General features: G+C 35.7%; 3 protein-coding genes across 5 annotated transcripts; 2 read left to right on the top strand and 1 right to left on the bottom strand.

Moving 5' to 3' along the window:
• Window positions 1-9,381: 9,381 nt before the first annotated feature.
• Window positions 9,382-13,909, bottom strand: LOC119601398 (myb-binding protein 1A; the record flags this gene model as incomplete). Its single annotated transcript, XM_037952318.1, has 3 exons — window positions 9,382-12,787; window positions 12,922-13,299; window positions 13,367-13,909. Coding segments are annotated over 3 exons (4,059 nt in total), but the record flags the coding sequence as incomplete, so codon positions are not given.
• A 172-nt stretch (window positions 13,910-14,081) lies between these two features.
• Window positions 14,082-15,484, top strand: LOC119601392 (serine/threonine-protein phosphatase Pgam5, mitochondrial). 2 transcript variants are annotated; one of them, XM_037952311.1, is made up of 2 exons: window positions 14,082-14,883; window positions 14,967-15,484. In XM_037952311.1, the coding sequence occupies exons 1-2, from the start codon at window positions 14,308-14,310 to the stop codon at window positions 15,273-15,275; spliced, it is 885 nt and encodes a 294-aa protein (XP_037808239.1). In that variant the 5' UTR covers window positions 14,082-14,307; the 3' UTR covers window positions 15,276-15,484. The 2 variants fall into 2 exon arrangements, with proteins under 2 accessions (XP_037808239.1, XP_037808238.1); XM_037952310.1 differs by having other exon boundaries at window positions 14,084-14,883; window positions 14,964-15,484.
• Window positions 15,485-20,671: 5,187 nt separating this feature from the next.
• On the top strand, window positions 20,672-23,082 carry LOC119601425 (probable G-protein coupled receptor Mth-like 3). 2 transcript variants are annotated; one of them, XR_005231224.1, is made up of 7 exons: window positions 20,672-21,222; window positions 21,699-21,894; window positions 21,959-22,144; window positions 22,224-22,454; window positions 22,545-22,686; window positions 22,783-22,897; window positions 22,951-23,082. XR_005231224.1 is itself a non-coding variant. In XM_037952359.1 (7 exons), exons 1-7 carry the CDS (start codon window positions 20,725-20,727, stop codon window positions 23,006-23,008), a joined length of 1,461 nt encoding a protein of 486 aa, XP_037808287.1. In that variant the 5' UTR covers window positions 20,672-20,724; the 3' UTR covers window positions 23,009-23,082. The 2 variants fall into 2 exon arrangements, 1 of the variants encoding a protein (XP_037808287.1); XM_037952359.1 differs by having other exon boundaries at window positions 22,748-22,897.
• Window positions 23,083-24,777: the final 1,695 nt, after the last annotated feature.

The raw sequence follows: 24,777 nt of genomic DNA, 5'->3' as shown, positions 1-24,777 counted from the left end.
GGAGCAAATGTTGTGAAAAATGATGAAGCTTTAGTGGTGAATAATTTTAAAAAGAAGTCATCATCAGCAAGTAACAAACAGAATAAGAAATCTGATGTCTGTAATTATTGCAACAAGAAAGGCCATTGGGTACGTGATTGCAGAAAATGGATCAACGACGGTAAGCCAGTAAAAGAAAAGATTAGTGAAGTAAAATGTACATCTCACCGAATACTACCATTAATTTGTGACGAAATAAACGCAATTAATGAAGATTTTTCAAATGATTGGTGGATTGATAATGGTGCAACCCGCCATGTTACGAATAATAGAAGTTTATTTAAAACCTTTGAAAAATTTAATAACTCGTGCAAAATTAAGGCTGCCGGTAAAGAAATTTTGGATGTCCTTGGGAAGGGAACTATAGAGATCAAATCAAAAGTAAACAACAAGGTACTCATATTTGATCTGACAGATGTTTGGTATGTTCCAAACATATCCAGGAACTTATTCTCCGTATTGTCTACCCAAGATAAAATAAATAATAGTGAATTTAAGTCGACTGCTACTGTCTGTAAACTTTTATCAAACAATGAAGTTTTGTTAGTTGGACATCGAGAAAAAGGAGGTTCCCTATACAAAGCAGATATCGAACCAGTCATCCCAAGAACAATAAATGAAGTTAATTCTACAGAAGCTGATAATACCTTGCAATTATATCATGAGCGATGGGGACATCAAGATAAACGACATGTTCAACAAAAACTCAAGACAGAACTTGGTATTAATGTTAAGTTAGACAACAAGTTATGCGAATCCTGCATTTATGGAAAGTCTCATCGGCAACCATTTGGAACTAGAGAGAAGGCTAGTAGTCCAGGCGAGTTAATGTCATCCGATGTATGTGGTCCATTTCCAGTATCTTTTAGTAAAAAGAAATATTTAGTTATATTTAAAGATTCATATACTAAATACTGTTTTGGCTACTTACTAAAAGAAAAATCTGAAGTTAAAGATGCACTGAAAGAAGTTTTAGCTCTTGCAAAGAACCAAGAAAATCCAATTAAAGAATTTTTGAGCGATAATGGAGGTGAGTTTGATAATTATGAAATACGTAAAATTTTAAAAGAATATGGAGTGACACAGAGGTTGACTGCTCCTTATACACCACAACAAAACGGTGCAAGTGAACGAGAAAATAGAACAGTGATTGAAATGGCTCGAACGTTTAAGTATTCAAATAAGAGCGTTGAATTTCCTGAAGCAATTTGGGCTGAATTAGTTCGCACAGCCATATACATACTAAATCGAACTCGAAAGACTTCTGTTGAAGGTAAGAGCCCACATGAGCTATGGTTTAGAAGAAAGCCTAGAATAAATCATTTAAGAATAATTGGAAGTGAATGCTATGCCCATGTTCCTAGTCAGAAGAGAAAGAAAATGGATCCAAAAGCAACCAAGGGCTACTTAATTGGATATGACACAGAAGAACGTTACCGAATTTATGTAAAAGAAAATCACAGTATATTATTATCAAGAGATGTTAAGTTTAGTGAAGAACTAATAAATTGTGATGATTTTCAAGATGCTAGTGAGAATATTTCGGAAGACAGGAGTGGTGAAATTATATTAAAATTTAAAAATTACGAAAAGCCAATTGAGGAAGTGGATCTAAGCAAGCCAAGCACTTCTCAGGACAGTCAGTATGCTGTAAGCGAATCCCAACCTAGTCACCAGGAAGATAATTCAGATACTGAAGAAAACGAATTTTATGAAGAGTGTATAGAAGATGGTTATTCAGACTCAGATGTAAGTGATTTCCACGGTTTCGAGGTAAATAAGCGTAAGAGATCATTTACTAATGACGATGAGGAACCGATGAGCAAACGACTTAGAGATCGCACCTTATTACATAATTCAAGATTTGATGATTACGTTATGGCGTCCCAAGATTTCGTAAGTCAAATTGAAACTCCGGTTACTTTTGGCGATGCAATTAATAGCGCAGAAAAGAAAGAATGGATGAAAGCCATGAATTCCGAAATGAATTCGTTAAAGGAAAACCAAACGTGGGAAATGGCTGATCTCCCAAAAGATTCCAAAGCTTTGCCATCAATGTGGGTATTTAAAGTGAAAACTAATCCTGATGGAAGTATAGACAAATATAAAGCAAGATTGGTAATAAAAGGCTTTAAACAGCGTAAAGGTGTAGATTACAATGAAACATTTAGCCCTGTAGCCAAATTGGGAACAATTAGAGCTATTCTAAGTGTAGCTGCTAGTCAAAACATGCACATATCTCAATTTGATGTTTCAACAGCGTTTCTTTATGGTCATCTTGAGGAAATTATTTATATGAAACAGCCCGAAGGTTTTGATGATGGTACTAAGAAGGTATGCAAACTTAAAAGAAGTTTATATGGATTGAAGCAAGCCCCACGATGCTGGAACCGAAGATTTGGGAAGTATTTATTGGAGCTTGGTTTTAAGGCTAGTGAAGCGGATCCATGCTTATATATGAGAGATAAAAATGGTAAGAAGTTAATACTTGCCCTATATGTAGATGATGGCCTAGTAGCTGCTACAGATCCCAAAGAGTTGGAAGTGTTTTTAACAGAATTAAGAAGAGAATTCAAAATAACTACCAAAGATGCAAGCTATTTTCTAGGATTGGAAATAAAAAGAGATGATAATGGCATTTTTATTAACCAAGAGGCGTACGCAAAGAAGGTCTTAGAAAGATTCAGATTTTCAGAAAGCAGATCGGTTTCCTCGCCAATGTTAAAAGGTGAAAGTTTCGAACCAGGGAAAGAAAACATGAAGGGTTCTCAATTTCCATATAGACAAGCCGTAGGAGCCATCATGTATTTAATGTTGGGAACAAGACCTGATTTAGCCTATAGTGTTGGGTTCCTGTCTAGAACGTTAGAAAATCCTTCCAATGATGATGTTATCCGTGTCAAAAGAGTTCTTCGCTACATATCTGGAACAGTAAAGTACGGAATTTCTTATAAAAACAAGTCAGACCAAAAACTTAAATGCTACAGTGATGCAGACTTTGGTGGATGTTTAAAAACAGGAAGGTCCACAACAGGTGTTATTGTGAAATTTGCTGGAGGAGTTATTTCATGGTTAAGCCAAAGGCAAACTATGGTTGCTACATCCACAACGGAAGCCGAAATAGTAGCAGCCTCAGAAGCAACAAAAGAAGTTATTTGGATAAGGCGCTTATATACAGATTTAATTGGTTTGAATGACATTCCTTTACTTTACGTTGATAATTCTGCTGCTGTACGATTGGCCCAAAATCCACAATATCATAGACGAACAAAACATATTAGTTTGAAGCACTTCTTTGTTCGTGAAAAAGTCAGTGAAAGAGAACTTGAAATTCAACAAATTTCTACTCAAGATCAATTAGCGGATTTGATGACAAAACCCTTACAACCTACAAGATTGAAGATGCTTTGTAATCAAATCGGTTTAGAAATCTCCAACATCACATAACAAGGGAAAGTGTTGAATTAAATTGTTATGTTATGTATAATACTTTGTATATTGATTGTATTTTTATATTAGTAATATTTGTATTTGTTGATTTTTCAATTCTCATAATATTTTATTCGAAATAAAACATTTACTACAAAAGACCTATCATTAGACGGAGGACTGACACTGACTGACATTCATGCTAGGATCTTGAAGCATGAAGAACAGATTCTAACGGACTGTAATGTGGACGACCTTCTAGGGTTGTCGAAGGACTCCTTTGGAGAATCCGGCGCCACACAGAAGTTCGGGGAGATGGATCTGTCATCCGACGGGGAACATAACACCACTGTGGTGTCTGCTCACGGTCGGATGACAGAGTCATCCCCTCCTACTGACGAGGCCAAGGAGGACCAATGTAGCCTCTCGGAAGAAGGTCGTCCACATGGCGTAAAGAACGCCAATCTCGTTCGGCAAGCCGCCGTGGAGGAGTCGCCAAGAGCCCCTCCACGAGATCTTGCTAATGCTGGTCGAACGAAAGAGGATAGGGCGAAGAACGGCACCCGGAAATCTCTGGCCTTTCTGGCTAAGATGGAGCAGAGAGATCCGGCGTCGTTCTCATCAAAGGAGAAGTACCTCGTCAAGAAGCACAAGCATGACGTAGCTAGATTTGAAAGAATCTATGGTCCTGTTAGTGTTATCTTGGGGTGGCCTTCTAAGGAACAGCAAGCAGGTAATGAGGTTGGCCAGGTATGCACTCACAAGGGTGTGGGGCCTTCAACATCGGCTGCTTGTCGTGACGAAAACAAAAAGGAGGATGGTGTTATTGCTGCCGAAGCGCTCAGGGCCTCGGCGGGAGCTGCGGGTGGCAACAAAACATCATCCAAAGTGGTGCCAGGGGCGAAGAGGGAAGGGAAACCTCCAGCTGCTTCTCCTAAGGGTCCTCAAAAGGGGGCCATTAGGAGAACCGGGTCTGGAGGTGGCCAGAACTCCAAGCTAAAGGGGCCCAGAAAATCTTCGTCGCTGAGGACGGCTGGTAGAAACCCGGCTAGCACCTCTAATGAGCCTCAAAAGGGGACCATTAAAAGAGCTAGATCTGGGGATGATCAGCCGACCTCATCAACGAAGAAGGTGAAGAAATCCACGAGCCTGGATGGAAACTTTCGGGCGGCTGTTATAGATCGGTCTGATCCGGATGGGAAGATCAGTCCCGAGCTTTGGCAGCTGGTCGAGGGCAGGTTCCTGGACGAAATCGCTGCATACAGTGGTAGCCCAGATGACGTATCCTTCAAGGGTGCAGACTGGGCTAGGGGCATCAAGATTGTCAACTGTGGCAATAAAAATTCCTTTGAATTTTTAAGGGCCACGGTTGCCAAGCTTGGAGACCTTAGTCCGGACTCAAAGCTCGAGGTGATTTATGCATCTGAATTACCACTCAGGTCAATAGTGACAGTGTGGATTCCACCACCCATAAGACCGGTGGACACCATACTGGCGGTATTGGCCAAGCAGAACAGTAATCTCCTTACAAACCAATGGAAGTTTGTTGCTTCAATGGTGTGCAAGGAGAATACAGGGAGGGATTTCCGTTTCGCTGTAGACGACAAATCCCTCGAGATCTTGGATGGGCTGAGGGGAGTTGTCAACTTCGGACTTGGAACTGTACGGTTTAGATACTCTAAGCATGACAGATCCAAGGAAGCTGCAGGTGGTGCAAATAAACCTGCATCATTGTGAGGCAGCTTCAGCGGAGTTGGCAAGGTTCATCACCCATTCCAAGACGGACGTGGCCCTAATCCAAGAACCATGGCTAAATAACAATAGGGTTTGTGGATTAGCGATCACGGGATATACTTTGTTCGTCCCGTCCACTGAGGATAAGGTTAGAACTTGTATATTGGCAAAGAATGAACTTAATTTTCTAATATCTCATTCTTTTAGGAGCGGTGATCTAACCGTTATAAACAGAGAGGTCAAGGGTGAGCGGTTGCTCTCGGTGGCCTCAGTGTACATGCCGTATGAAGCTATAGAGCCGCCTGGTGTAGAGGTGCTGGAGCTGACGGCGTATGCAAAGCGGAAGGGCGCTATCCTGATACTAGGCTGTGATGCAAACGCACATCACAGTCAATGGGGCAGTGCTGACATTAATAAAAGAGGTGAGTTAGTGTTTAATTTCATTACTGCATGGAATCTTATTATCTGTAACAGGGGCAATATGCCAACGTTTAGGAATAAAGATAGGGAAACAGTTATTGATATTACCCTTACTAACCAAAATGAGGATCTTATTAGGGATTGGAAAGTACATACCGACTATTCGTTCTCTGACCATAGCCGGATTACCTTCACAGTGAATTTGAGTAAATCCAAGCAGGAACCCTTTAGGGACCGTAGGAAAACCGACTGGTTAAAATTCTACAACAGGGTCCGGTCAGGATTTTCGCAGATGGATATAAATGTTCTGCGGTCCCTCGAATTGGATAAGGTTGTAGACAAATTTACCAGTGTGTTAACGGAGAGCTATGAGCTATCCTGCCCGTTGAGATTTCCGGGTAGGCATAAGCAACCTAAGTGGTGGACCAGGGAACTACGTGATCAAAGGTCGACGGTTAGAAGGTTGTTTAATAAGGCAAAGCTTACTAGACTTCCAAAAGATTGGAACAACTACAAAGTGAGTTTCAATAAGTATAAGGGAGAGATCAAAAGAGCAAAACAGATATCATGGAGGAACTACTGTGAATCTGTTGGCAACGTAAATGAGATGTCTAGATTCCGTAGAATTTTAGCCAAAGACCCCAAGGCCTTAGGTTACATTCAGCGTGAAGACAACTCGTGGACGGAGTCCAGCTCAGAGACACTCTCTTTACTTATGGAAACTCACTTCCCAGGTTGTGCTGATATAGATGATAGGGACTTAAGTCAGGGGGTCCAAGGACCTGGGGCTTCTAGTTATTCATCTGGTCATATTGATGAAATAGTCACTAGGGACAAATTGGGCTGGGCGGTGAACACTTTTGACCCATATAAATCACCGGGTCCGGATGGTGTTTTTCCGGCCATGCTCTGTAATATTCCTGAAGACGCATTGGCACTTCTAGCTGATATTTTCAAGAGGTGTCTCCTCACGGGATACCTTCCAAGAAGGTGGAGAGAGGTTAGGGTAATCTTTATTCCTAAGGCCGGTAGGGCATGCCACTCGAAACCTAAGGATTTCAGGCCTATCAGCCTATCGTCTTTTATACTGAAGACTTTAGAACGTCTGATAGATCTTTATCTCAGGAGCAATATAGATACCCGTCTTATTAGCAACGCTCAACATGCCTACCTAAAGGGTAAGTCGGTTGAGAGTGCGTTACATGAGGTGGTTGGTTGTATTGAGCACGGTTTAGAGCATAGGGAATATACTCTAGCCGCGTTTTTAGACATAGAGGGCGCCTTTAACAACATTAGAATAGAGGCCATCAGAGAGTCGTTAGTCGTACTCGGAGTTCAGGATTTCCTAGTGAGTTGGATAGTATCGATGCTTGATAGCAGAATTATCAACTCAACCTTAGGGGATGATAGGATTCGCAAACGAGTTACCAGGGGTACACCACAAGGAGGAGTGTTATCTCCCCTACTATGGTTACTGGCGGTCAACTCTATCCTAAGGATCTCTGAATCTAAAGGTAGGAAGATAGTCGCTTATGCGGATGACGTGGTGCTACTGGTCAAAGGTAAATTTCTCCCGACAATCAGTGAGGTCATGCAGTCAGCACTAAGTGATCTATCAACCTGGGCAAACAGGAATGGGTTGGGTGTGAATCCATCTAAGACGGAGCTAGTACTTTTCACTAGGAAATATAAAGTTGAGAGTTTTAGCTTGCCGAGATTAGACGGCGTTGAACTGAAATTATCGGAAGGAGCCAAGTATCTAGGGACCTTCCTCGACCAAAAATTGTCTTGGAAGAAGAATATACAGGAACGGCTTAAAAAGGGGCTCAATGCCTATTACACGTGCAGAAACTCTATTGGTAAGAATTGGGGTTTGCGACCAGACATGGTAAATTGGATTTACACGTCGGTAGTAAGGCCCATCATTACCTATGGTTGTACTGTGTGGTGGGTAGGAATGAGGAAATGCAGCTATAGATTAATACTCAGTAAGGCTCAAAGGTGTGCTTCTATCGGCATAACAGGTGCCAGGGGCAGTACACCGCAAGCAGCATTGGATATTATTCTAAATCTGCTCCCAATTGAGAAATATGTTGAGAGTGTAGCGGCTAGGAACTTATTCAGACTGTTTGAATCAGCTCTAGTAAGACCAAAGCGGGTAGGCCACACTAGAATACTGTACGAGGTAGGTCTAACAGGAATTGAGGGAAGTACGGAGGGTATTTCTGATCATTTGGTTACGACCCTGGACTTCGGAGTAACACCCTCAATAGTGATTCCTAGTAGGGATGAGTGGGAAGGATCCGAAGTACTGTTTGAGGGGTGTGCAGTTTTCACTGACGGATCCAAGATGGACTCTGGCACAGGTGCCGGGGTTTATTTGGTAGACAACAATATAAGAGTGTCCTACAGACTTCCGGACGAATGTAGCGTTTTTCAAGCGGAAATCCTGGCTATATGGAAATCCGTGGATATTATTAAGACACACATTACCAGGGGGTCGGAAGTGACGATTTATGTTGATAGTCAGGCAGCTCTTAAAGCTTTGCAGTGTAAAACGTTACATTCTAGCTTGGTAAACAGCTGCAAAAGAGACCTGGAAGGGTTAGTCAGGTTATACACACTCAGGCTGTGTTGGGTACCGGGACACTGTGACATACAGGGTAATGAGATTGCAGATGAATTGGCCCGACAGGGCTCGGATCTGGAGCTCGATAGAAGGGTCAGTTCGGTAAAACCCCCCATTTGTCATTACTATAGGCTAATTTCCGAATATTTCAGAAAAACCACCAACCAATCCTGGTACAGTAGACTGGATTGTAGGGTTTCTAGGACACTATGGCCGATGTTAAATCCAAAAGCAACCAGAATGCTATTAGGATTGGACAGGAAGAGTACAAGGATTTTAGTAGGGGTAATAACCGGACACTGCTCAATTGGAGCCTTTAGGGGTAATGGGGTCGGTAACACACAGGATTTTTGCAGGTTGTGTGAGGACGAAGAAGAACTGGAGACAGTAGAGCATATTTTATGCCACTGTCCCAGATTACAGAGTCTGAGACTGAAATGGCTAGGTAAAGGATTCCACGATGAACTAGGAGATGTAGCAGGGTGTAACCTAGGCGACATTATGGGCTTCATTAGGGGAACTTTTTGGATTTTCAGTTAATAGACAATTAAGGATTTCCCTTCCATGACCACTTCTTTTTTCTGTTCTCTTTTTGGAGGGAAAATCTCACTCTTCTCATCTCTCCTTTCTTCTGTTTTCTTCTGTTTTCTCCTTGTTCTTTATTAAAGGGATTCACAATGGACCATTGGGTCTCCGAGTGGATGTATACATTGATATACAACCCTTTCAAACTAAACTAAACTAAACTAAACTAGCTGCCTAATTTCCTGTAAAATTTTTTATGTTTTTTTTTTTAAACAAAAAATTTGTTTTTTTTTAATTCGAAATCTTTTTCTAAATTTACGATAATTATTTTAAAAGAACTAAAATATTTATGTCTTTAAAAAATCGTAAAATGAATATTTTTTTTTCTAAAATTATATAAAATTATTTTGCATTTTACTAAAATATTTCGTACAATTTTGTATATATTACGAAAGAATTTCGTGGTGCGAAACCACGAAGCATTTCGTACAATGTACAACATTTTTCGTGTATATTAGGCATGGATTATTTTCAGTGTAGATCAAGCAGTTTCAAACCACTTTTTCAAAACTTTAATCTTGGAATTTGTATAAAAAATCAATATGTATAGTTTTTATTATTTATTTATAGGATCCACTTTTATTAAATGAAATTACACATTTATATATAAAAACAGTTTTTAATTATGTTACATTTTAAAATGAAATTTATCTTTAACATCCAACTTTAATGTTTTGGAATAAGAAAAAAATAAACTTAAATATGTAAGTTATAAAAAAAATCAAAATAAAGTAAAATTCTACATAATTTATTATGTATGAAAAAAATCAAGTTTACATTTATAATTTAAAATATATAATTACTAAATTATGATTAATTTTCGTCACTGTCGCCATTCTCAACTAAACTGTTAACTTTTTTAGCATTTCTTTGCGTAAATCCTATGCCACCATTGAGACCACGAGATGCTGCCTCTAAACGTTGTTGTTTCTTTTGCTTCTTTTGTTTGCGTAAATCTTTTGCGGCCGATTTACGTTTTTGAGCTTTTGATTCAGATTTTGTTTCTTGTTCATCACCGTTTGTTTCATCATCATTCTCACTTTCGGATTCGGAAACTTGTTGTTGGGCCTTTGATTTGTTTTGTACTTCTGTATTGCGTATCACTTCCAGCTTAAATGTATTGCAAAAACGTTGATAGATTTGGGCAGACTCTAAACGTATTAGTTTCCTTAGGTTCTGGACCGAATTTAATGTACTTTCGGCTGTTAATACACTTTGTAATTTAAGGCGTTGATGTGTTTTTTCAGCATTTAGTAAAAGATCTAACAAAGTTTGGAACTCTTTGGGAGAATGCTTGACAGAAGTGTTTTCACCTAACGCCTTCAAATGATTACTGAGGGATTTTTCAATTTTCTTAAAATGTTTCTTTGTCAATTCCTCGTTTTGTTTTTGCAGTTCATGGTTTTTGTAGAGAACAGATAAAACTTCATAGATTTGTATACGTCTAAAGGTACGAGTTTGTACACTGAGACCGTGTTGAGTCAGATCTTCGGCCATATTCCAAACATTACGCCAACGCAATTTAAATATGTCCGAGAGCAAAGTAATGTTTACAGTGGGATTGCGTGACTTGATAAATTCCTCAGTATATTCCTGACAGAGTTTCAATATTTTGTCGGTATTCTCATCTGCATTTATTTTGGAGGCATTTGCTATTAGGAAACATGTACATTTGTTGCGCATTTTATTGACGATCTCGTAGACAACGGCAGGAGCTTTTTTCTCAACAATCAAACGTATAAAATCTACAAAGTTATCTTCTTTTAGTTCTTCATCGGTGGTGTAATTTTTGTGTGAAGTTAGCTTAGTTAAAACTTTTTCTACTTTAGTTTGTAATGGCTTCAATTCATCACCTACGCAGTATTCCAACATGTTAAAGAGAGCCAACATTATTTCAATGGAAATGAGCAAAGAAGGTTTTTGCTGCAAATATATTTCAATCAAATCTAGAACTCTAATGCGGAAATGCATAACAGTTGTGGTTTTAACGCGATAACTTTTAGATTTTTTAGTTTGTGAGCCACCACCATTGGTCTTCTTCAAAGCTTTAAATGCATTGGCTAAAGCCTCATCAAGTTTACGACCTTCTTCTTCGGTCATTTCATTTAGATCTACTGATTCCATGTCATCATCGACAGCAGAGCCATTTGCAATTAATGCCTGAGAAATGGCGTTGCGCAGTTTGTCGCTAGCAGTAACACCTTCTTCATCATCATCTTCTTCTTCAGCCTCATCGTCATCATCATCATCGTCTTCGTCCTCTTCATCTTCTTCATCGCTGTCTGCATCTTCACCATTTTCTTGAGTCTCCATTTCTTCATCATCGTCCTCTTCTTCTTCGCCGTCATCTTCCTCTTCGTCATCTTCATTTTTAGTGCTTAAAGGATTATGGCCATCCTTCATGTCCAACATAGCCAAAATTTGATGCACTGCTGACAAAGATAAATTATCACACAGATGAGGGAACAAGGCATTTACAATATTCCGCAGAGCATTATTATTCTGCGAAAGAAGATGTAGGAATAAATCCACTACAACTTCTATCCATTCGGGCTCTTCTTCCTGTTCGGAAGCACTAGTTTTTTTGGACTTTTTAGTTTTTGTTTGCTGACTGGTCTTCTCCATGCACTTCAACAGATCATCAACAGCAGGACCGGCCATTTCAGCTTCACGGAACAATTGCAGTCCCATATTCAACAACAATATATTAAAAACGGTTTGCAATTTATTGTCACCTTTTTTGTTTGTTTCCAAAGCCTTTTTCTTTTTGTTTGCTTTTTCCTGTACTGCGGATTTATTCGATTGTGCTACACTCTCAAACATACTATTCCATGATTTTTGTAGAGTTTCATCGAACTTTTGTATTCTGAAATATTTAGCTGCATGTTTTTGTGACATTTTCTCTTGACAGTATTCGGCTAAATTAAACAGTAATTGCTGTTCTTGTTGGACGTCACTCAATTTACTTTGTAAGCAAGTGTAAAACATGTTTTTGCATTGATCAGCAAAGTCCTTGCTAAATGAGCCGGCTGCTTCTTTCTTGCAGATCTCAGCCGAGTCTGTTACATAGAATATACCACAGGTAAAAAGGAATTTCAATTGTTCTTCACGCCATTTATAAGACGACTGTACCGACTTGTGCTGTAATAGATGTTGCAAAGTGTAACCGGCATTTAAACGTTCAAAATTCAACCAATTCTCCGCAGAGTTTTCTGGATTTTTGGCTAAAGTGGCCAAGAAAATACTCTTGTACAACTGGAAAACATCTTTTACACCCTCCTCGCCCAAAGTGTTAATCAACTGATGTACTATACGATGACCAGTAAACTTTTCAATATTAAAGATACCAGGAGGTAAAATTAAACGTTTAATTACAGCCACTTTGGCGGCATCCTTGGTAAGTTTTCCACAGCATTTTACTAAAGACTCTAAGAAATCAGCATAGAAAGCCTTCAGAGTTTCATCCTTCTTTTGTTTAAGATTTTTCAAACCCTCAATAAACATGCGCATAAAATTATCGGTTAATAGATCGTGCACATTCGTTTGCTCCACATTTAAATTGTCGAAAATATCGGTCAATATCTTTAAAGTTTCAACTTCTAATAATTTTGTGGGATTTTCTAGGCCTGGATCGACAGTGTCACTCCAAAATTGAGCTAAATATTTAGTGTTGGCTATGTAAGAACCGAAACATTCAAAAGCTGGATGAGTTAGAATATCGGTATTGCTGTGTTCCCAAAAGATTTTATGCAGATATTGGAAACTTTCTGGGTTCAATAGTTCGTTACCGCCAAAATGAAGTTTCAAAAATTTGCCATTAACAACGTTGGGAAACTTTTTTTGCACAGATATCAAGCAATGAATAGTCTGCAATGATTGCTTAGGCCAGGGTTTAATTAGTTCCTTTTGAAGAAGAGGCCAAATGGATGATTCAAATTGTTTCTGTGACAACTGTAAAATATTAGCATTATTTTCAATTAATCTTTGAATGAGTAAATAATCTTAATTTTTGCATAGAATATAATTTAATTAACTGCAACCGTTCAATAACTAAAATTTTAATCAGTTTCATTCTGATTACTTACCGCTTCAATAATTTCACAAAGAAAAGAGAAACCTAAAGAGGCATGATAAGTCCGATGGCGTGAGGATTGCAGTAAAATATTTGTTACTTGTTCCAAATATTCACTGTTTGCTTCTGTTAAACGACCAGAATGTAATAAAGCACCACACACTAAAATTTTACCCACAACTGCATCAGCATCTTCTTTGTTGGCGATGGTGGCACCCACATGTAACTCTTTGTTCAGAGTTTCGAATATTTGTTCCATTGTAAGTTCTTCCGTAGTAAAAGATTTCATGATGCCTACCAAACCAGTAAAGAAACCAGCTCGAGAAACATTAGTTGAGGCGCCACATCCACGTATCAAACGTTTTAAGGTATAAGCCAACTCTTTTTGTCTCTGCGATAAAAAAAATTTACACGTTTTAAAGAATTTTTCTCTTGATATCTTCCACATTTTTTCTTACCTTTTCTGGTTCTTTAGTACGATGTATCTGTTGGAGCAGGTGTAGAGCTGCTTCCATGCGTGTCTTTTCCTCATCGTTAGTAAGTTCTTTGAAATACTTGAAAATGTTAGCATCTACAGATTTAAATGATTTATCAGTTGCGGGAGTAGACTGTGTCTCTGTCTTGTCATCACCATTTTCCTGTTCTTCGTTGTTTAGCTTTTGTTTTTTGCTAGATTTTTTGTGTTCTTTCGCTTCTTTAGGTGGTTCTTCATCATGGGAACGTTTTTCCTGCTTTTTATCCTTTTTAATTTTCATTTTATTTAAATATATTCGTATTTTTTTCAATGCACGTGTTCCTTCAACAAAAAAATCCAAAACATAAATGTTTACTATTGTGAATGGTATATTTGCTACTTTTATTTTCCAACTATGCGTTTTTCTACCAGATGTCAGCAATGCAAAGGGAAACGTACAGAATGAAACAAAGATGGTTTTTGTAGAACAATCGTTACGTTTAAAATTATAAAAAATTGTTGTGTTCAAGATGGATTGTAGATCGTGTTAAAAAATAAATTTATTTTGAAAAAAAAAAACAAATTTACTTTAATTAAAAATTTACATATACAAAGATATGTATATGCAGGCTGCACTAAGAATTATCACATCATGGATATTCACATGAATTGAAATTTGTATTAATTCATAGTTGCATTTCAGTGATGACTAAATAATACGCAATTTTATATTCAGATATGATATAAACAAACAGGGTCGTTTAGGTAATACTGTTTAAAAATTCAAAACAAAATGTTGAAATTATACAAATTTTAGCCGCCGCTAAAATATTTAGTGTCAACCGCCGTTGCCTTTAATTTTGGTCAGCGCAGGTTTCCGGCAAAATTGCATTTTGTTTTATAGGAATTTGTGAGGGAATTTGTTAAAAAAGTATTAAAAAAGATATGGTGATGTGGGCGAGTGTTCGGAAATTTGGAGTTGTAGCTGTAGGTACTGGTGCTGGTTTGGGTGCTTATTTCTATCAGCGTGCAAAAGAGCCTCATAATATGGTGCATGCTTCATGGACAAACAGCGACAAACCGGTTAATCCTTGCGCATTGTGGGATACCAATTGGGATTGTCGCAGTCCAAAGAGTCTTGTGAAGCCAATGAAAAATGATACACCTCAAGAACAAAATCGTTACAACAGTGAATTGGAAAAGTCTTGCCCAAAAGCGGCCCGACACATTATACTCATTAGGCACGGTGAATATCTCGATGCAGGCGATAGTGATGATACACACCGCCTCACTGAAAGGGGTCGTCTACAGGCCAAGTACACTGGAAAAAGACTTGATGAATTGGGTATTAAATGGAACAAAGTGATAGTTTCAACAATGACCAGAGCTCAAGAAACTGCCGACATTATTTTGAAAGAGATTAATTTTAATCCGAAAGATGTAAAACACTGTCCTTATATACGGGAAGGTGCTCCCATTCCGCCACAACCACCAGTAGGACACTGGAGACCAGAAGAATCTGTGAGTTTGTATTTAATTCATTATAATTAAAAAAATAGTTTTTCATTTCTTTTCTCTTTTTTCCACAACCACTACTGTAGCAGTTTTTCCGAGATGGAGCACGCATTGAAGCCGGCTTTAGACGTTATTTCCATCGTGCTGATCCCAGTGAAAAGAACGACACCTACACTCTAATTGTGGGCCATGGAAATGTTATACGTTACTTTGTTTGTCGTGCTTTGCAATTTCCTCCAGAAGCCTGGTTGAGAATTAATATTAATCATGCTTCCATTACCTGGTTGACCATACAACCATCTGGTAATGTTTCCATAAAATATTTAGGTGATACCGGTTTCATACCAGCTCAGTATTTAACTCATCGCATACCACGTGAAGCTAAAAATGTTGTATAACATGTCTTATCCACTCATCATTTAACAATGGAAAACTTAAAGTTTTATTATTATATTTCGAAATTTGTTCTAAAAAAAATGTTAAACATTGTTTCCTAAACACAGTCTAAAAGAAAATTATTGTTCATTTTAATTAGATTAGAAATAATACAGATGTAATTAAAGTAAAGAAATTTAAATAAAGTTATAAAGACAAATTGTATAATTAATAAAGGGATGAAGTCGTTTTGAAAATTATATACACATGTGGACTAAAAAAATAAAAACAGTAAAGTTCTGTTTTAACAGCGTATAATAAAATATTTATTGAAGATAGATTAAAAACTGAACATAATTAAATTTTTATAAGATTTAAAATAAAAATACGAAAGAAAAATAAATTAAGATCCTAAACTGCTTTTAGTCTTCTTAAAAATGTTTTAAAATGGTGGACAAAAAAATAAGTACATTCAGCAAAGGTACCAGAAAAGTAAAACTAATTCAATATTTTAAAATTTTTTTGTTCATTACAATTTTTGTTTGGTAGTATCGTGTGTAACAACCATGAATAACTTTAACCACCCTTTTTGGCATACAGAAGATCAGTTTACGGCAGGTTTCCACTGGTATTTCGTACCACGTTTTCTGGATAAAGGCCCGTAATTGATTCTTATTTTGAAAACATTCATTAGCTACTCTTCTTTTTTACTCTCCCCAAAGGTTTTCTATTGGGTTGAGGTCAGGTGACTGACTTGACCAGTCCAGTAAGACCACATCATTACCCTTAAACCAATCCTGGCACATTTTCTAGGATGTCCAAAGAATCCGATGAATAAGACCAATACCGTTCCACGAGAAATAGCCCTAAACCATTATGTTGCCTCCGCCGTGTTTGACCGTCTTCTTAGTAAAACGAACATGGAATTCTTTACCTTTGGGGCATTATACGTTCCTAGCCAAGCCATTTCCGAAGAAATTAATTTTAGTTTCGTCGGTCCATACGATATTAACCCATTTTGTATTCACCCTCTGGTCCGGACCAATTTGAGTAAATTCTGGCGAAAGTTAGCCCTATCTTTAATTTTTTTGGCCGAAGCAAAGGAATTCTTCTGGCTATTCTACCAGATAAATTGGCATTGTATAGTCTTCAACGAGCCGTTCGGGAAGAAATTACGTTACCAATATCTGCAGAAATGGCTCTGGAAGAGATGAAAGGGTCTTTTTTGCCATAGTAATTATGCGATTATCCGTTGTTGGAGATGTTTTCTTTGGATTTCCACGGTGTACAGCTGATGGTTGTCTCTTAAGCGCATTTTTTGCAAAAGATAAGGAACGATCCGAGGTTCTGGTAATAAAACGTACACTTTTTCCCTTATTTCTTAGCGTCAATACAGTTCTTTTCTTCTCTTTTCGATAGTTCAGAGCTTGCCTTAACCCATCTATTAAATATTTTCTCATTTATTCCCACAGTCACTTCTCTGTGGGGTATCTGTTGTCGCGATCAGTCTTTTAACTAACATTCTTCGGTTCCGTGGTACAAGATTATAAGGCTTCCTGGCTCGATCCAAGGTCAAATCATTCCTTTTGAGGAATCCTAACCAACCCAGCAAAAAGTTACATGACAAAGATGTTGTTTAATCAGAGGTGCAAGTGATGACGAAGTGGTTCGATTTAGGTGAAAGATGCATGATTTTAACATTAGCGTGTCATTGGATAATAATCGATTGAATAATCGAACCAATGCAAATTCGATGATTCGAAAACGATGTTTCATTTGTTCAAGCTATTTGTTTTATCTGTATTTGTATACCCTTCACCTTCGTGAGAAGGGTATACATATACATATAAGTTTGTCATTCCGTTTGTAATTTCTATAATATAATTTTCCGACCCTATAAAGTATATATATTCTGGATCCTTATAGATAGCGGAGTCGATTAAGCCATGTCCGTCTGTCTGTCTGTCTGTCCGTCTGTCTGTCTGTTGAAATCAGTTTTTAGAGGACCCCAGATATCGGCGAGATCCGAATCTTCAATAATTCTGTTAGACATGCTTTCGAGAAGATCGCTATTTAAAATCAGCAAAATCGGTCCATAAATGATAGAGATATAAGCAAAAATCCGAGACAACCTCTGAAAATTTCATAAAAATAGACAACTTTTTTCATGTTTTGATTAATAAGCAACAACAACAACACTGCTTATTCATTGAGTATTTCGTTTCACATGTTTGGATAGCTGTGTGTTTCATTGGCATGTGTATATTGTTTTTGTTTCTTGGTGTATTCAGTTTTGTATGTTTGGATGGCTGTGTGTTTCATTGCCTTGTGTATATTGTTTTTGTTTGTTGGTGTACAGTTTCGTATGTTTGATGTCTGTTGGTTTCATTGCGTTGTGTATTTTGTTTTTGTTTTTTTGTGTATTTCGTTTCGTATGTTTGGATGTCTGTTGGTTTTACTGCCTTGTGTATTTTGTTTTTTGAGTGTTTATTTCGTTTAGCGTTGTTGTTGTTCATTTTGTTTTGCTATTGCTATAATAATGATATAATCGGGAAAATTAAATATGTACATAGGTACATAAATTTAAATTTTATAAAATTTATATTTTTTAAATACACTATGGTGAAGGGTATATAAGATTCGGCATAGCCGAATATAGCTCTCTTACTTGTTACTGCGGAACAAGTTGAATGAGTTATATTAGAACTTAGGCATTTAGAATGAGTTATATTAGCACTGTTATTTAAGAAGTTATGAAACTTCTAACTGGTTAGCTATGTAGCTAGCTTACAAAGTAACTAAGTCAGGTATGGAAAAATGGCAAGCCGGAACACAATTGGATAGAGAAGGAAATACTATGGTGTCAATCGAACACGTTCATACGAGTGTATACCCCGTATCTTATTCATTTTCCAACAGTAGTCCCACAGTCACTCCTCTGTGGGGTATCTGTTGTCTCGATCAGTCTCTTAACTAACATTCTTCGGTTCCGTGGTACAAGATTATAAGGCTTCCTGGCTTGATCCCAGGTGAAATCATTTTTTTTGAGGAATTATAACTATCCCAGCAAAAAGTTACATGACAAAGATGTTGTTTAGTCAGAGGTGCAAGTGATGACGAAGTGGTTCGATTTAGGTGAAACATGCATGATTTTAACATTAGCGTGTCATTGGATAATAATCGATTGAATAAGCGAACCAATGCAAATTCGATGATTCGAAAACGATGTTTCATTGGTTCAAGCTATTTGTTTTGTCTGTATTTTTAGAAGACATTTTAAATATTTTTAAGGAAAATATTAAAATAAATATGGGAAATTATATAAAATAATATTAATAATCAAAAATATTTCTAATAACACACAAATTTCATTTGATTAAATTAAGAATCTGAATTAATTTTTGAAGTTTTAAAGGAATTTTTTAACTGTGGAACAGGTTGAATTTTGGAAGGAATTTAGAATGAGTTGTATTAGCACTGTTATTAAAGAAGTTATGAAACTTACATTCACTTTGCACTGCTGCAAAATTTGTTTGCTGGGAACTAACTGGTTAGCTAGCTAGCTTACAAAGTAACTAAGTCAGGTATGGAAAAATGGCAAGCCGGAACACAATTGGAGGGAAATACTATGGTGTCAATCGAACACGTTCATACGAGTGTATACCACGTATCTTATTCATTTTCCAACAGTATTCTCACAGTCACTCCTCTGTGGGGTATCCGTTGTCTCGATCAGTCTTTTAACTAACATTCTTCGGTTCCGTGGTACAAGATTATAAGGCTTCCTGACTTGATCCTAGGTCAAATCATTCTGTTTGAGGAACCCTAACTAACTAACTGGTTAGCTAGCTAGCTTACAAAGTAACTAACTACCTACCTAACTAACTAACTAACTAACTAACTAACTAACTAACTAACTAACTAACTAACTAACTAACTAACTAACTAACTAACTAACTAACTAACTAACTAACTAACTAACTAACTAACTAACTAACTAACTAACTAACTAACTAACTAACTAACTAACTAACTAACTAACTACTAACTAACTAACTACTAACTAACTACTAACTAACTAACTAACTAACTAACTAACTAACTAACTAACTAACTAACTAACTAACTAACTAACTAACTAACTAACTAACTAACTAACTAACTAACTACTAACTAACTAACTAACTAACTAACTAACTAACTAACTAACTACTAACTAACTAACTAACTACTAACTAACTAACTAACTAACTAACTAACTAACTAACTAACTAACTAACTAACTAACTAACTAACTAACTAACTAACTAACTAACTAACTAACTAACTAACTAACTAACTAACTAACTAACTAACTAACTAACTACTAACTAACTAACTAACTAACTAACTAACTAACTAACTAACTAACTACTAACTAACTAACTAACTAACTAACTAACTAACTAACTAACTAACTAACTAACTAACTAACTAACTAACTACTAACTAACTAACTAACTAACTAACTAACTAACTAACTAACTAACTAACTAACTAACTAACTAACTAACTAACTAACTAACTAACTAACTAACTAACTAACTAACTAACTAACTAACTAACTAACTAACTAACTAACTAACTAACTAACTAACTAACTAACTTAACTAACTAACTAACTAACTAACTAACTAACTAACTAACTAACTAACTAACTACTAACTAACTAACTAACTAACTAACTAACTAACTAACTAACTAACTAACTAACTAACTAACTAACTAACTAACTAACTAACTAACTAACTAACTAACTAACTAACTAACTACCTACCTACCTAACTAACTAACTAACTAACTAACTAACTATTATTTAGTTAGTTGATCATATCGGGGCAAAATTCTACACGAATATGTTATGTATATACCTATGTATACAACTTTTTTCCGGATCGGTAGCTAATTGACCATCACTTAGTCATAAATTAATAACGATATCGGTATAAAATTCTACATAAATATATTTTTTTTATCTATACATTCAGAACGGTCCATCATTTGGTTATTATTTAAGAAATAAATTACTTTTCGTGAAAAATTGAAAATAATCGTTTTTAATCATTGAAATTAACTATTAAATAAAAATAATTGCATTACTAATGTTAAATGATTACTAATCGTTACTTAACAGCTATGCTTTTTACAGTTACGTATTTAAAATTAAAACATACCGTGACTCACAGTAAAAATGTAAGATGTTGGTGAAAAAAGTAGTATAAGCGAAGTTTTATTATTCAACGGAATTATTTTTATTTTGTTTCATTATATCAACTTTTTTGCATGAAGTGTTTTAATAAACATATGTATTTTCTATATGATTACCTTTAGAGAAAACTGTAGATGGCAAATACAAATTGAATTTGTCATTCTGTTAACAGTTGCAAACAAATCATTTAATTAATTAATAGTGTCGCTTAAACAATTCTTAAAATGAATTTTAGAATACATTGCATACTTTTAATATGGCATCTTTATTACGAAATTTCACCAATATCCACACTTAACATCGTCAAACAATCGAAATGTGATTTTAAGCACACTGTGAATTTAACAAATTATCATAAATATCAAAATGATTCTTTTCTGTATCAGGGAAAAATAATACCACCTGAGATATTAGCTCTCTATGATTATGCTGTATTATGGGGAAAAAATAAATCGGTTCCGTTGCATGTGAGAGGTTGTGTTTGTGATAGATATCCTTGCATTAGACTGTGCTGTGAAAAGGATGAATACTACGATGAAATTACCAAAAACTGTGAAAAATTGAATAAGGATATAGAAATGCTATGGAAATTACGAATAGAACACTTTTCTGGCAAATTTAAAATCAGTAATATTATGAATGAATTCATTATTGAAATTGGTTTACCCTGTTTGGAATCAATGACACTTAAGAAAATTGAAGATACCACAACATTATTTCAAGTGAGTTGTTGTGTGGGTAAGAACGAACATAAACTTAATGACATTTTGCAAGATATTTTTTTAACATGAATCAGAAGGGAATACAGACTATAAACTGGACTACAGTCTGGATTATAGATAGGACTCTTGAATGGACTACAGACTCGCCTATAAGCTTTACTATTTTAGTCTCGACTGTAGACTGGACTAAAGTCTCGACAGTCGACTATACAATAGACTGCATTATAGTCTGGAGTTAAGATTGAACTAAAAAGTGGACTAAAGTCTCGACTGTAGTCAAGACTAAAGCCTCGACTATAGACTGAACTATAGTTTAGACTATAGACTGAACTATAGTTTAGACTATAGACTGAACTATAGTTTAGACTATAGACTGAACTATAGTTTAGACTAAGACTGGACTATAGTTTAGACTAAGACTGGACTAGATTAATTTTAGTTTTCGAGTAAATTAATTGTTTTCTATCTATTTACAGACCGGATTTTTACAAACTCCATATAATCGTTTTGAAAGTTCCGAATTCTGTTACTCACCACATTTGACGAATAATTTCACTTATATATTAAAACCATTTACTTGTCTCCCAGACAATAACACATTCAGGAAAGGTACATTTACACTGATGAAATTTTTAACGACATGGAAAAGTTGGACAAATATCGAAGTACAAGGTAAATCGATTAGCCGCTCAATTAAAGTTTAATTAAAGATCTATTAAATAAAATTTAATTTCAGGTTTTATATCGTTACTATTTTTAATATCCACCACACTTTTGTATTATTTCCTTAAAGATTTAAGGAAAAATCTGAGTGGTAAACTGTATTTTTGTTATCTTTATGGGATGACAATGAGTTATATAATTTTTGCTATTCTTAATTTAACGCATTTTCTATGGAGTCGTATATGGATTATTATAATTGGTGAGTTATTATGACCGGAATTACTTCCTCGAATAATGAGGTTCGTTCGTTTTTATTAATACAAAACTATTTCTACAAGGTTTTACTGGTTTAGTTATTCATACAATTGCGATATTATGGCTGAATGTATTCGGTTACTATATTTGGAGAGATCGCAATAGTAAAGCGAACTCTAAACTGTTTTCCATATATTGTGTAATTGTTGGTTCGATTGCTTGCCTGGCATCGTGCTTTATAATTTTTGGAAAGATGTCTGAAAGTTATCTTGTGAATAGCGGAGGAATTCTTGATAAAATATTGTGGTGGAATAGTGAGTATGAACATGTTTGATTATTTCCAGAATCTAGCAAAATATAATGTAGTATTGTTCAGAGAATTTACATACATATGTACATTACAGATCAAAGATGGTTTTCACTTCAAATTATCATTCCAACTGTTTTAATTTTACTTTTCAATTGTGGAAAATTAATTCTATTAACAATAATTATCACAAGGAGGCGAGACAGTGGGACACATAATAAACTGTTTTTAAAAAAGAAGTAAGTATTATCAGATAGTGCCTACAAGTTAAAATCCTTATTTATAACTCTATTTTTATAGCGCAATTATTTTCATACGTTTATTTGTAATATTAGTTATTCCTTGGTTCTTTAAAATCTATTTACCTTCAATTGCCGATGCCATGCAAGGAACTATAATATTTTTATCGTCTGTTTTGAGAAAAGAGATTTGGATTTTATTGAAAATGAAGTAAGAACTAAATCAAATTTTATTTATTATGTAATAACATTTGTTCTTTGCAGATTTAAAATGGTTCGAATACCGCATGAGAATGTTATCGATACAGAATCTTTAGAATAATATCTGTATTTTGTGTGTTATATTCATGTTTATCTCCACCGATTTAAAGCAAATAAAATTATTATCAAGTTTAATTAATGTTTTTACTATAAACAGTCCAGTCATATTGGGATTTCGCTGCCGACATTAGAACTTTAGCAGTCCGATATTGCATGAACTAGCGGCTCTTTTTATATTAATACAAACATCATTCCTTCGTATCTCTGGTTGGTTCGATTCCATGTTGAACATGGATATGTAATGTACAAACAGTGTGTCGAGGTATGAAGCGTTATAGGGTAACACAACGGGACCATTAAGTGGTCTTTGGCCGACTGTCTCATTAACCTAACCTAAGGTTCTCATTTTACGTTCGGTTGCCGCGTTGATGAGAAATTTTTCAAGTGATAGTATGCAGCCTTGTTTACACCATTTAGGAAAGTCTTAATTGTTCTTATGGTGGTTTTATCAGTCTTTCGATCTTTATGGGTTCATCAGAAGGATCCATGTTCTATTTTCGTCTATGGAAACGAAAAGTTTTTCAAAGACAATAAGACTATAGATGTCTATGACTATACTACACACATTTGATCCACAAATTATCGTTTTAGATAGAACACGGCATTATTTGCAAGATTGTTCATAAACATTCGTCGCCAACTCAGCCCTTATGGACAGTTTTAAGTCAGCTATTACTACGTGATCGCAGGTTATATCCGCATTTTCTGAACCATTTTCTACAGATACATATGTTATCTATTTGGCTTAGTATTAAGAAACTTGTATCCCTGGGACAGCAGACTTCTAAGAATAACTCTGCACTAATATTCCAGGATTGTGCCTGCCCATTATTTCCTAGAAATCAGTGTTATTACATTCAATCCTGGTAACGTCCGAAGTACGATCACTTAGCAAGTTGCTGTATTCACTACGATTTCATGTCATCTCGCTGATTCCTTTAACTAAAATTCTAAATCTATTGCTTTCTGCGGTTAGGTAGACAGTCTTGGAATAGCGAGTTTTCATTTCATGTAGCGAATCTTATTCAAAGTATTCAATCGTTTATTCCGATTTCTTGTTGTTACATTGTTTGGCCTAATTTCGTTATGCGGCTGCTATCTTGGGATCAAAGATTTTCGTTGACTTGTACGGAGGTAAATCACAACGAACTTTTATTGGTAAACGTTTAATTTTAAAGCGTAAATATTTTTTATGCGAGACGTTTTCGTCATATTTAGTTATTATTTCGATTTGGAAGATACTGTCAAAGTATAGTTCATGGCATAATAAAAAAGGTGACTGCGATAAAGCTGCTGGTTATTTTTTTGTATTTTGTGCTTGCTGTCAAAAGTTGTTATTGTTATGAAGTTATTTGTTTACATTTAGTATGTATTTGTTACATTTTATTGTTTACATGTTATTTGTTTACATTTAGTATGAAATTTTTGACATTAAGCTAATCCTAATACGAAACAAAATACATGTTTTTGTATTGTTTTAGTGAGACAGTTACCTCTCTAGTTCTGTCATGACTCATGAGTCTAAAGCTTTTCAAAAACTATTCTGCTATTGTGCCCACTGTATATTATTTATATTTTATTGATTTACTTACATACACGTATATTCTGCAACTATTTTTGTAACTTTATAGAACTATTTAAAATTAAAACATACAGTAACTCACAAATAAAAACAACCACTTATTGTTCAAATAATTTAAAATGAAATATAATATTTAATTAAACATTTTAGAAGTATTTTTATAAAAAAAAATATGTAAAACATTTTAT

The sequence above is a fragment of the Lucilia sericata genome, unplaced genomic scaffold (assembly GCF_015586225.1).
Source record: "Lucilia sericata isolate MDLA Ls3-8-SP2 unplaced genomic scaffold, ASM1558622v1 Contig000161F_arrow, whole genome shotgun sequence".
NCBI classification, from domain to species: Eukaryota; Metazoa; Arthropoda; class Insecta; order Diptera; family Calliphoridae; genus Lucilia; species Lucilia sericata.
Note: the sequence above shows the minus strand (reverse complement) of the source record. Positions and strands in the feature narration are given on the sequence as shown.

Excerpts from the sequence above, each read along its gene's own strand:
- LOC119601392 (XM_037952310.1), top strand. The coding sequence starts at position 14,308 with ATGGTGATGTGGGCGAGTGTTCGGAAATTTGGAGTTGTAGCTGTAGGT. Across the intron at positions 14,884-14,963 it reads ACTGGAGACCAGAAGAATCT|CAGTTTTTCCGAGATGGAGC; the intron begins GTGAGTTTGTAT and ends CCACTACTGTAG.
- LOC119601425 (XM_037952359.1), top strand. The coding sequence starts at position 20,725 with ATGAATTTTAGAATACATTGCATACTTTTAATATGGCATCTTTATTAC. Across the intron at positions 21,223-21,698 it reads ATACCACAACATTATTTCAA|ACCGGATTTTTACAAACTCC; the intron begins GTGAGTTGTTGT and ends ATCTATTTACAG. Across the intron at positions 22,455-22,544 it reads TAAAATATTGTGGTGGAATA|ATCAAAGATGGTTTTCACTT; the intron begins GTGAGTATGAAC and ends TGTACATTACAG.